Here is a 12,760-nt window from a genome sequence, read left to right as displayed (position 1 = left end):
AGAATTAGGAAGAGCTGGATCCACATCTCTCCTCAGCTACTTCCTCGTTCTATGATCCTGGGCAAGTCACTTAACCTCTCTGTGCCTTGGTTTCCTCATTTGCAAAATGGCCTTTAAGGTTCCTTCCATTCATAACTCTAGCATCCTGTGACCTGTTCATGAGCCTACAACCAGTAATAGCCCACACACTTGCCTATGATCACACAACAGTAATGTGGCAGTAGTTTCCTACTGAAGCCAAGATTTAAAAGCTTTTTGTTTTTAATTCCAAAGCCCTCTCCACTTTGCTAAATTTTTTAAGCTTTGCAGCCCAGGTTTAGGGCCAGGAAAGCAGCTTGTTCATTGGCCAAGATAAGGGACTTTCTATAACACTACCTGATGAGGGAAAAAGTCAGAAAATCTCCATTCTGGGCAAGGAGGAGGAGTTTCAGCTGCCATTTACCTCACGAGTTGACATCTCTGTTTCCAACAGTTGATGCTTCTTAAGTAAGTTGGCTGCTGAAGCCAAGTCCCTGGCTTGGTCTTTCATTGCCAGCAGGGTCTCTGCCTTAAATAAACAAACAAACAAATGAGTGAATGAACAATTGAACTAGTACATAGATAAGATAGATATATAGAAAAAACAGTGAAGAGAAAACTTGTTATTTGGTTAAAAGTCACTTCAAGGAGGGTGGCCACCCTTTGACCAATGAATCTATGCACTGATGTCTACCTTAGGCACTATCTTTTCAATCCAATGATCACCAACATAATGAAAAGAAAGAAGATGTACAGTATTTTTCTAACAGAAAGTTTGTGCCTCTCAAGGGGACCTGGGAAAATCTAAGGAAATCATGAAGAGCTACAAAAAGTCAAACAGGTGTTTGGAGGGGCTAATAAGCTAGCAATAGCAACAAATGAGCTGGTCTCCTTGCTACTCGGAGTACCCTTCCTGCTTTCTTGTACTGCCAGTCTTTCAGATCAGCATCAATGCCAGAATGATACCAGAAGTAAAGGGGTTCCCAATAGCCATTTGCTGGGGGAGGAGGGGAGACACTGATGAGACTACTACCGCCAACAATCATAATAACAATAACTGGTATTTACAAAGCACTTTAGGGTTTGCAAAGCACTTTACATATGCTATCTCGCTTGACCTAGACTAGGTGAGGGCTTTCAGGAGTTATGGAATATAATAAGATGATTTTTAAAAGTTAAAATTTAGGCATGTTATAGACTTGGAAAACTCAGGAAAGGAAAAATTACTTAGCCAGCCACTTTGAGCTTTATCTTTAAAGTGAAAGGGTAGGACAAGATGATATCTAAGGTTCCTCCCAGCATCCTATTTTGTAACATTATGTGTTTTATGTACATTATGACATAACAGAAAGGCTAACAAGAGCATAGAAAATAATCCAACTACGGAATTCAGTTGTGTATGTACTGACGTGGTGGAATTTAGGAGTAACATGTAAACTCTAAGTTGCTCTAAAATCACTTCTTTCCTGGGTCCCCAAATCTCATACCCAGCTGAAGCCCCCTGCTTTCTCACTATGCCTTCCTTTCTGTTAGTCTCTATCTTGGCTAGACTTGGCCCTACTTCCTTTCTTTTCTTGACTGCCTACTGTACACAGCCTCCTGTCATCGTTGTCAAAACTCATAATTATAATGGGTGTTCAGCTGCTATCTCAACTTCTTCATTCTTGGGAAGATCCCAGTCCTATCTCATTACAAAACTCTAACCTCTCCTCATCTTCCTACTGAGGTTATCTCCTACCCTCATTATCCTTCTCCCCACCTCCACCTCCAGATCGATTACCTCAGAGAGCCAGAATTCAAAGTCACGGATGCCGGTGTTGAATCTCTGTTGGCGGCTTGCCTCATTCAGCTTCTGCCCTTTGTCTTTGGTTTTCTCCAGCAGGTAGTTCCAGTGTTCATTCAGCCCAGACAGTCGTTCCTGCCAAAGATATAGATTACATAAACACACACATGTGTGTATGTATATATGTGTATGTATATACTTATATGCATATATGTATGCATATATCTATATACATTTATATCTATATATCTATATTTATATCTATCTATCTGTATGTATGTATGTATGTATATGGTCCTTGTTGATATGTGGGAACCAGGTCCCAGGAGAATCTGAGAGAGTGATGTAGGTAGAGGAAGGAACTGAGGAAGGAGAGAGATATTCCTTTCTCATCCTAGGTTAGTGGTTCTAACATTGGGAGTCAGATTGACCAGGGAAATAGAAGGGGGTCCTGGGAGGTAGGAGTTCTGAACTGGTCACATGAACATGGAGAATGCTGAGTACAGATGGTTGTAATGGTAGCCTAATTTTCCAGCTTTATTGAAGTATACAAATGTGAGATCAAGGAGATTATGGAAGCCCCAAACATTGTTTTGGGGAAAGGGACAAAAGGCTTGTGAGCCCAGGATAAAAAAAGCCCTTAGAGTCTCAGGTCTCCTACATGGCATAGACAGGTCTTCGAATAGGAATGCTAACTAAATCATCCCCATTCCTAGAAAAAAGGAACAATAAGACATTTTAGACCATGTGCCTTCTTAGAATACATAAATTCCTTACCTCCAGCCCCCTGTCATGACCTGAGGGCATTACTCCATACCTTCACATCTTCCTCCTGGCCATCACATGCTCCCCGATCAATAAGAGAGTTCCCCAAACTGATTACGCCTTCAACTTGGTCAGTCCGGCCATAGACTTCATTTTCAAATGTCTGATGCTTCAAGTATTTCCTCTGGAGACAAAATAGAGACAACAGTATTACCAATCTACCTGGAAAATCCACATTCATTTGGAAAGGCCCCCTAACCAAATCATCAAAGTGGAGGATTTCCAGGGTTTGGTGACCTCTCTTGGATATAAAATGCCTTCATTAATTAGGCTGAGTAACCTCAGAGGTCAAGGCCAGTGTGCCTCTTCCTCTAGATCTCTCAGTCCTCCTCCCTGTACTCTTACCTAGGTTGTTTAGCACTCAAGGAATGGCTGAATGACTAATAGACTACATTCGGGAAATGGGCCCATGCCCAGAAATTGAGCAAACCACCATGAACCAACCTGGATATTAGTGGGATCTTTGTAGGACTCATCACAAGCTGTGGGGAGCATCTTACTGATCCAGTCTTCCAGATCTTCAGTGTCACGGTAGAACTGTTTTAGGTCTGCATAATCCCCAAGCTTGTCTCTGTCTGCAATCATCTGTCCTTTGAGAGCATTCCACCTGTTGGAGAAGACCAACCAACGTCACTATTTTACCTCAAAATCCTTCCCTAGGGGACTCTGGTTTCCCTCTAGCCCTCACTTCTATTTATGTTCCAACTTGGCCTTTCCGCTCTTCTCAGACATCCCGGTTTGAAACTCTTTCATTCTTTCACCCACTTCTTTATTTCCATATTGGGCATATTCCTCAGATATCTTCCTTGACTTCCCCTCTCAAAGCAGTCTCTTGGCTAGGTGTTGCAACACATAGAACGCTAGAATTTGGGTCGTGAAGACCTGAGTTTGAATTCTGCCTCTGACACTTTAGATCACTGTGTGATCCCAGACAAATTGCTTAATCTCTCCCTCAGTTTTCTCTTCTGTAAAACAAGAATAATAGTGCCTACATTGAGGGGTTATTATGAAGATCAACTGAAATAGCATTTATAAAACTATTGGCAAACCTTGAAGTGCTATATAAATACTAGCCAGTGTTACTGAAATGGTTCCCCAATGTCTGTCTCTTCTAGGAATCTCCCCCAAATTGATCATAGGAAAGCAGTTGTCCCTAATTGCTAACCTCTTGGGAGAGAGGGCTAGTATCTTCCCTCTATTGATTCGAGTACCTCCATCTCAGAAATTGGCCTCCATTTCAAGTAAAATGACAAGTGACATCTTCTTTTACTCAGCTCCCTTAAGCCCTCATCACTTCTGTCCTTGCTTCTGGGCCAATAAAACACCATCTTTTATCTGGAAATTTAGATTAGCACACCTATAAAGCTAATCCTAATAGGACCTAGCCATTGTTCCTAGGGAATGCATAAGGCATCTTCAAGATGGAGAGGAAAGAGAGACTGCTTTCTTAAAGGAGACTCCCTGTGACCAAATGTGTATCTGTGCTATGTGGCTTTAAGAAACATTCTACTGGCCTGCTATGAGAAAGTTATGGTGCCTTTACCATCACACTCTCTTTATCCAGGACAACAATTCAACCCAATGGCCCTCATGTTCTAAAGTACTCTTAGCCCTGAAATATTAAATTTACTTTTATCGAGTTATTGGTCTTAATATTCTTTCTGTATGCATTTTATACAATTGTTCATTACAGGGGTTGGATTACCATTTTAAAGGGGTGTTATAAAAGGGAATCCTGAATTATATGGGAAGTCGGACTACAGCAATTCCTTCCAACAACTAATTGCTAACTTATTTATTAATTCAATAAACATTTATTGAACATCTTCGAAGTGCAGGTTCTGGTATTGTGTCTAAATGATCTTCATAACTCTGTTATAACCATAAATGTTCTATAATTCTATGAATGATTTTAAAAAATGAGATGCCCTCTCCCTCCCCATATACTCCAGCAGATGAAGAGGTTGTAACTGTGAAGCTCATTCTGCACAAATATTAGTTTAATCAATACACAGTGCTCCAGTACCTAGCACAGTGCCTGGCACATAGTTAAGCATGTAAATTGTTTGACTGACTATTTATGGAAGGTCTCATATGCAAGACCAGCATCATGTGTGATCTGGCATTTATTAAAGGTTTCCTGGTAATGAAAATGACAGAGATGAGAGCAGTAGTTTATTCCCAGGACCCACTTCTTTCTCCCACTCATCTCTCAGAGTAGGACCCTTCTTTTGCATATCTCATTTAAAATCCCTCTATGATTATCTAGGAACTCTTGTCTCCTCTCAGGCTTTCCATTGCAAGTACTTAGCCAGATCTGATCTCTCCCTCCTGGTAGATCATAGGGGCAGGAATTCAAAGTTGTAAAGGCCCCGAGAGTTCATCTATTTCTATCTCTTCATTTTACAGGAACCTGAGGTCCAGAGAGGAAAGTTTAACGTCACATAGCTAGTAAAAGCTGGGCAGAGATTCTAACAAAGGTCCTTGGGCTCAGAATCCAATACTCTTCCCATTCATGGCACAATGCTGCTTTATGCACTTGCCCACTTCTCTTTGAATCCTGGCTCCTCACCTTTGTGCCTCATTCTGCCTACAAGATTACGTGGCATTTGAAGGCAGGGACTGTGTCACATTCATTTTTGTCTGTCCCTCAGTACCTAGCACACTGTGCCATGGAAAAAAAAAGCCTCAGGATATTTATGTGGAATTGAATTCTCACAATCAATGATGCCCAACATGGTCTTAAGTTCTAGGCATACTGCTTCATGTAGGCCTAGGGTGGAATTCTAGGATGCTCTTTCTGTACACACACACACACACACACACACACACACACACGCACATACATGTACACATGTGTTCACATGTATGTAGACATGTGTGCACACACATCCATTGACATTTATGTCGCTGCTGCCTGGTGTTATCTGAGTCTATGTTTCCCTGACTTCTACTTCCCTCTTCCAGTTTCTCTGTCAGTCACCCAGAGTGGAGCAAAGAGCTGGACTTAAAATGTAAGTATGTAAGGCCCAGTTAGACCACTGACTACCTTTGCGACATTGCTTGGGTAAGTCGCTTATCCTCTTTGGGCCTCAATTTCCTTTTATGTTAAACGAGAGGTGAAAGTAGATGCTTTAAAATCTCTTCTAGCTTTAAATTTTATTTTCCTACCAAACAGTGGATGTTAACTAGTAGAAAGTGAAAGGGGCTTTGCCGTACGGTGCCTACATCCAGGGAGAGGTGAGACACACATTTCTTACCTTACTCTGAGGTCCAGTACAGGCCTAAATCATCAGAAAACATAACTTTCCCCAGCTTATTGCCTCCACATTCACCCCAGGGTTCTGTCCCTTTGGCCCCCTCTCATAAAGTCATGCAGTCTCCTGAATTCCTATGAGGATGAAAATTGTTCTTTTTCCTTGACTACATTCATATTTGCACTGTTCTCTGAGCTAACATTCCACCAATATATGCTCTGTACCTTAACTGTTTGTGTTTCAGATGAAAACATTCTGAGTACAGAGGGCATTTTTGGACTCTTTCATAGTTAGGCCAATGAGTTGTACCAGGCTTTACCGTGGACTAATAACCGTATAAGAATGCTAATTGCCGCCCCCCACCCCAACTAAGCTTTTGAAGGCAGGGCTTTTAAAATTTTTTTTGTCTTCTTATTCCTAGCACAATACTTGGAATGAAATAGATTCTTAATAAATATTTATCGATTGACTGGGTAACCATATGACCCCATCCAGCAAACAATCTTGGAGAGGAAAACCATTAGCCACAAAAATGCATATCATAGAAGGAAATGATTGGTCATGCCTGACCTGTCCAGCACTTTCTGGAGCCTGTCACCAATCTCTTCCTTGGCATAGTGGTCATCATCTATGAGCCGCTCTGCAAAACTTTTCAGTGAATTGATTTTTTCTTCCTGGACAAAGGAAAAATGAGAGGAAACATGGTATAAGAGAAAAAATGTTGAGTTGAGAGTCAGGATACCTGGGTCACATCCCAGCTATGATTGCTAATTGTCATGTAACTATAGTCATTTGACTTTATATCTCGAAGGCTCGGTTTCTTCATCTAGCACTATAGATGGGCATCAAGCGCTATAGTTAGAGTTATTGAGAGGAAATTAATTTGTATGGCACAGATACTCCATCCCACCCCGCCAAGACTTAAATGGCACACTTAACCAAGCCCTCCTTCTTAGACATCCTGCTAATTTACATCTTGGGAAAGGGGAAGAGGTCCTTTCTGTCTGCTCTGTTAATGATGCTGAAGAATACTGGGCCTTGGCATTGATCCAGGGCTGAACTTTTCTATATGAGTTGTATGGCTCATTAGAATGTATGTTCCTTGAGGGCAGGGACTGTCTAGCTGTTCATTTTGCATTTTTTCTATTGTATTTTTTTTTGTATGCACAGGACCTAGCACCTAGAAAGCACTTATTAATGCTTTTTCATTAATTCACTCATTTTCAGAATGCACTGGATGGAAACAAAAACAACCATATACCACACAAGGAAGATCTTTTCTTCCTTTCTTCTTCAATTTTTTGCCTGCCTCATCTGGCTCTGGTCCAGGTTTCAAAAAGCATTTTTTCCTCCCATTTGCAGACCATTTAATAACTCTCTTACACAGCTGGCATTCATGATTTGTACTGAATAATATGAAAAATTTACAAGCAACGATCCATAAATCTGCACACTGTGTGCATTCTTGAAGAGATGTATGTAAATCATTTTTTTTAAATGATCATATTTAAAATGAGCCAGAGGAGCTTGTGATTTAATGGAATACTAGAACTTTAGGAAGATTTCTTCTATGAAGTGAACAATTATATACAAATTCATTTGTTTTGGAAATTGGGATATTCATATATGGATATATACATATACATATATAGCATGTATTTTGTTCATATACATGTACATATACACATACATCCCAATTTCCCAAACAAATGTTTAGATAACAGATTTTATATACACACATATATACACATATATATACACAAACATATACATACGTGACATATATGAACATCTTAATTTCCCAAATAAGTGTGTATGCATGTATAAATGTATGTATATATAATAGATATAATTCATATATGTTATATAAAACAGCACACATATGTGTAACACACATGTATTTAATGTGTTATATAACATATAATATATCTAGTTGTAACATTCAGATATAACACATAAAGCATATGACATTGATAAATGATAGATTTTTTTTTGCTTAATTAAGGGTTTCCCTATAAAACTTTGTGCTCTGGAAATACAAGGAAAATTTAGAGGAGGTGTATAATTTTAACAATTCATGAAATCTATTCTAAGTGTAACTTAGTTATTCTCCAAACCCTAATCTGAATGGGGATCTCAAGTGACCAGCACCTATCTAACTAGGGATACTGGGAACATTTATCCTTTCGCTTAAGAGACAACTTGACTCCCAGTTCAAGCCTCAACGAGATTCCTGAGAATTCTCTCTCTCTCTCTCTCTCTCTCTCTCTCTCTCTCTCTCTCTCTCTCTCTCTCTCTCTCTCTCTTCCCCCCCTCTCTTCTCTCTTCTCTCTTCTTTCCTCCTCATATATATCCATATATGGATATTGTCCATTTCTATCTTTTAATGAGAGGCAACTAAATGTTTGAGCCCTGGACCTGGATTTAGGAAGACCTGAGTTTAAATCTAGTTATGGACACTTACTAGCTATATGACCTTGAGCAAGTTGCTTAACCTCTTCCTGCCTCACTTTCTTCTGTAAAATGAGGATCATAAAAGCATCTACTTCCTAGGGTTATTGTGAGGATCAAATGAGAGAAATATTTGTAAAGCACTTAGCACAGCTCCTGGCACGAAGTAGGCCTTCTTTGCTCCTTTATTATTTAAAGCATATTCATATTGAGATTTCCCCACAACAAACTAGAGAAATAGGTAATACAAGTACTAGTTTCCTCATTTACTAATGGGGAAACTGAGGTTTAGAGAAGATTATAGAATTTAGAGATAGAAAGGAGCTTAGAGATAAGTCAATCCAATCCCTAATTTTATAGATGAGTACACTGAGGTTCCAAGAGCTTGAGTCACTTGAACAAGATGACTGAGTAAATGAATCACAGAGCTGGGATTCAGAAGTCAGTCGTCTTGATCCCCTGTCTAGTAATCTCTCTTACCACACTACTCCACCTCTCAAACAAACATGAATGTGACTCTAGCTGAGTCTGTCTCTGCATTTCCTTGGTTCCATTTGATGAACAGATTGTTTAGGAGACATGCTGTGGTCTCACCCCAGCTTCCCAAATCCCACTACTCTAGGCTAACCCTTCATGCAGGCATAGCCAATGGCACCCAGGGGGTCAAGACATCAGAGACACAGTTCAGTCTGTATACCTGGGCATTGATTGCCTTATCTAAATCATCACGCTTCTTCATCAAGGCCTCCAGACTGTCCAGGGAGCTTTTGTCCTCTGCCCTCAGGGAACTCTCTCGGGCCATCATCCAGCTCTCTGCTTGGTCACAGTCTCCCTGGAATAGCTGTGAGGATGAAAAGAAAAAGTCTGTTAATATTTCTATAACACAGTCTTTTCTCCAACAATGACAGTGGAGTCACCACGTTCAGAAGTCAACATCACAGTTCCTGATGTGCTGCATGAAGAAGTAGGATTAGCATCAAGGGAAACAAACTTCTCAATCGAGTATTTAAAGCTTTTTTACAGCCTGGATATCTTTCCAGGCTTATTTCTTTCATTCTCCTTCTCTATCTTCCTTCTTCCTACCCTCTATCCTGGAGCTTCCTTCAGTGCCTGAGACTTCCTTGTCCTAGAACATCCATCCATCCCTGCAGCTTCCCAACCTGGAACATTCTTCTATAAGGCCTGTCTCCTTCTCCCACTGAACTTCTATTGGACTTCTTATTCCATTTTTGGGGGTAATGTTCCAGGCTGGCATTCATTCCCTTCTGGCACTATTCCTGGCTTCTGAGCTTCACCCCCTCCCACTTCCACCCCCTATACTTTTCAGCTCCCTTTCATGTATTGTCTTCTCCTAGTAGAATGTAAGCTTCTTGAGGGCAGGGACTTTCTTGTTTAGCTTGTGTCCAAATCCTAGCACTTAGCACAATGTCCAACACTTTGTAAGAACTTAATAAGTCTTTCCTCTTTCCCTCCCTCCCTCCTTTCTTTCCTTCCTTCCTTCCTGCCTTCCTTCCTTCCTGCCTTCATTCTTTCCCTTCCTCCCTTTAGAATGCAGCTGGAAACACAAAATTCAACATCCTTGAGTACACAATCCCTCCACTCTCTAGCTAGTTCCAGTTGCTTTCCTGTTTGGCTCTTTTGTCTATAGTTTGAGGAGGGGGCGTGTCAAACTTGAGGTCAAGAGAAATTATCGGCTCACAAAGGGGATAAACAAGAGCCGAATCTTGGCCAACAACAGAGGAAGGCCAATGTTCTAGGAAGATCTCACAGTGAACAGAGATTGTATATGTGTGACTGATCAAAGTCAAGACCCAATTATTGCTCTGGGAGCAGAAACTGGCCATACCTGGAACTCCAGACATTGATCAAGCATCTTCTTTCGCCGCTCCCAAGATTTCTCCAAATCATCTCTCTCAAGTTTCACATATTGTAGCTTCCCTTCTATCTCAGGGCCAGCCCGGTGCCCACTGCTCAGAAGGTCTATGCCAAAGTCTTCCAGGGCTTGGAAAGTAGGACCCTCAGCCTTCATCTCATCAAAGTGTTCCTATCAGTTGGGACGAAGAAACTATTAACATCAGAAGATGAACCCAGCCAGAACAAGGACAATTATTTCAAATGAAAATATCATCAATGCATACGGCCCTACCTGATGTCTCTCTAGTAAGATCTCAGTCCCTGTAAGATCTTCAGACAATTCTACTGATGACACAGGGCCACGAATGCCACTGATCCATGACAGTATTTCCCTATGGAAACAAACATTTGTATTCATAAGGTGAAATGGGGAAAAAACTCTCCATTCTTGACATAAGTGAGAAAAGAGGGCCCAAGGAAGAGTCTTGGGGAGGGGGTATATCTATAATTAGGGGGCATGTTGTGAATAATGCTCTAGCAAAGGAGACCGAGAAGGGGTAGAATTGATGATAGACAATTAGGAAGAGAACCAAGAGGAAGTAGACTCATGAAAACCCAGACACAAGTAAGTGTCCAGGAGACCTAGCCAATCAACAGTGTCAAATGCTGCAGAGAGATCAAGAAGGTTAAGGATTGAGAAAAGACCATTAGATCCTTAGAAGCCAACTGTAAAACCTGTTTTGCATTCACCTTATAACTCCTCTAGTAATAACATCTCATGATTTAATGGTTCTTTAAGATTCCCAATTAACTTTCCTCATACTAACTCAGCAAGCTAGGTAGTATAACCAAGTGACTTTGGAATGTCATGGAAAGGGCATGAAATTTGGAGCTAAAAGAATTTCCTTGACTTCACTGGGCTTCAGTTCCTCCATTTGTAAACTAGATAGAATAAAATTAATAGTTTTATGGAGTTTATCAGTCCAATCCCCTCCTAAAATCATAGGATCGTGGATTTAAAGCCAGAAGGCACCTTCGAGGCCATCTAGTAAACCTACCTGCTCAGAGAGGTAAGGCGACCCAGAGTTGGGATTTGAAACTGGGTTTCTTAATTTCTATTTGTGGTTTCTTTCTTCTAGCCTCAACCACTTGATTTTATGACAGGTAATGTGCATTTATTTTTAGAACCTTTTCTAAGGAATGGCAATACCTTTAGACCTCAGCAAAGTCACAGGACAGAGAAGTGCCCTGGGCAGGAACAATTTCCAATCCAAAATGGTCACCCCAGTGTAATGGTCACCTCCTCCCTTTTCTGCCCCCGACAAGTGACTCTACCCCTCACCTGGCCTGATTGAGGAATAAGTAGAGCTTCTGGGCCTCACTCAGGTCATCTTTTCTTTCTTCTGTGTGCCGAAGCAAGTTATCCCAGGCCCCTTCAAGTTCTGTCCGCTGCCTCTGCAGGTCATCAGTGGCATCTGGGTGGGACTCAATGAGTCTCTCTGCTGTTTCTCCCAAAGTAATCACCTAGAAAAGTGCCAGGACCCTGCTCATCAAAAGCCATTAGTCTAGGAGATCATGTCCTACTATAGCAGGCAATTAACGTGATTCTTAGGTCCAGCCCTCAGGTGCTCTTGTGAACACACTCAACCAGTTCTACATATTGAGTACACTGTCCTCAAATTACCATGACTTTTATGAGAAATGCCAATGAGGTAAATGTAAAAAACTCAATCATTTTCAACTTGGTTAAAATAACAGCAATAATTCTTATATTTTTATAGCACCTTTTATTCAAAGTACTTTCACATGTATTACCTTTTAATATAATTAATAATAATAACTAGCACTTACATGGCACTTGAAGGTTTACAAATATTTGATCAACACATCTCATTTGATCCTCACAACAACTCTCTGAGGTAGGTGCTATTATTATCTTTATTTTATAGATGAGGAAACTGAGGCAACAGAGATTAAGTGACTTGCCCAGAGTCATACAGCTAGTATATGTCTGAGGCTAGATCTGAACTAAGGTCACCATGACTCCACATCCAGTGCTCTATGCACTGTGCCACCTGGTTACTCATTTTGTGGAGGTAGAAAGGGGAGCCACAACTAGAATGTGGTTTTGCAAGAGTAAACCTTATTCAAATGGAATCTTTTTCATATACTATAAGTGTATAATTATTTCAGTGTCAGTATGTCTACCCTGGTAAATTATGACCCTTCTACAATGTAGTCTTCTAGCTTGCTATGGCCAAAAAGGGAAAAAAAAATATCACTTTTACAGCCAGACACCTGATGACAAGTCTCTTCAAAAGCTACTAGGCTAGTGCCCAGGCAGTAGACAAATCGTCTATCATCGGACTTATATTTCAAGTCCTTCCAGCTTGGAAGTCCTCAAAGAGCTTATAGTCTACTGGAATGGCATTTGAGAAGTCAGGGTCAACTCCATACCATTGAGAAGGAACACAATATATAAAAGAGGTGGTAGAATAGCACTGAATATTAGGAAGATATATCATACTTATATGAGGAAATCTAAGAGTTTAAAGAGAGGATAATAAAAATT

General features: G+C 40.6%; 1 protein-coding gene across 3 annotated transcripts in view; it reads right to left on the bottom strand.

The window, feature by feature from the left end:
- The window catches only part of SPTA1 (spectrin alpha, erythrocytic 1), a 100,952-nt gene that overhangs the window by 45,565 nt on the left and 42,627 nt on the right, over nt 1-12,760 (bottom strand). For all 3 annotated transcript variants that reach the window (XM_036755326.1, XM_036755327.1, XM_036755328.1), the window contains exons 26-34: nt 11,531-11,712; nt 10,481-10,580; nt 10,181-10,378; nt 9,032-9,175; nt 6,454-6,557; nt 3,071-3,233; nt 2,619-2,750; nt 1,799-1,936; nt 443-547 (exon numbers count right to left, since the gene is read on the bottom strand). In XM_036755326.1, coding sequence (XP_036611221.1) covers nt 443-547; nt 1,799-1,936; nt 2,619-2,750; nt 3,071-3,233; nt 6,454-6,557; nt 9,032-9,175; nt 10,181-10,378; nt 10,481-10,580; nt 11,531-11,712 — 1,266 coding nt within the window. The remainder of the gene's footprint in view (nt 1-442; nt 548-1,798; nt 1,937-2,618; nt 2,751-3,070; nt 3,234-6,453; nt 6,558-9,031; nt 9,176-10,180; nt 10,379-10,480; nt 10,581-11,530; nt 11,713-12,760) is intronic.

The sequence above is a fragment of the Trichosurus vulpecula genome, chromosome 4, assembly GCF_011100635.1.
Source record: "Trichosurus vulpecula isolate mTriVul1 chromosome 4, mTriVul1.pri, whole genome shotgun sequence".
Lineage (NCBI taxonomy): Eukaryota > Metazoa > Chordata > Mammalia > Diprotodontia > Phalangeridae > Trichosurus > Trichosurus vulpecula.
This window is presented reverse-complemented; position numbering and strand designations above follow the sequence as displayed.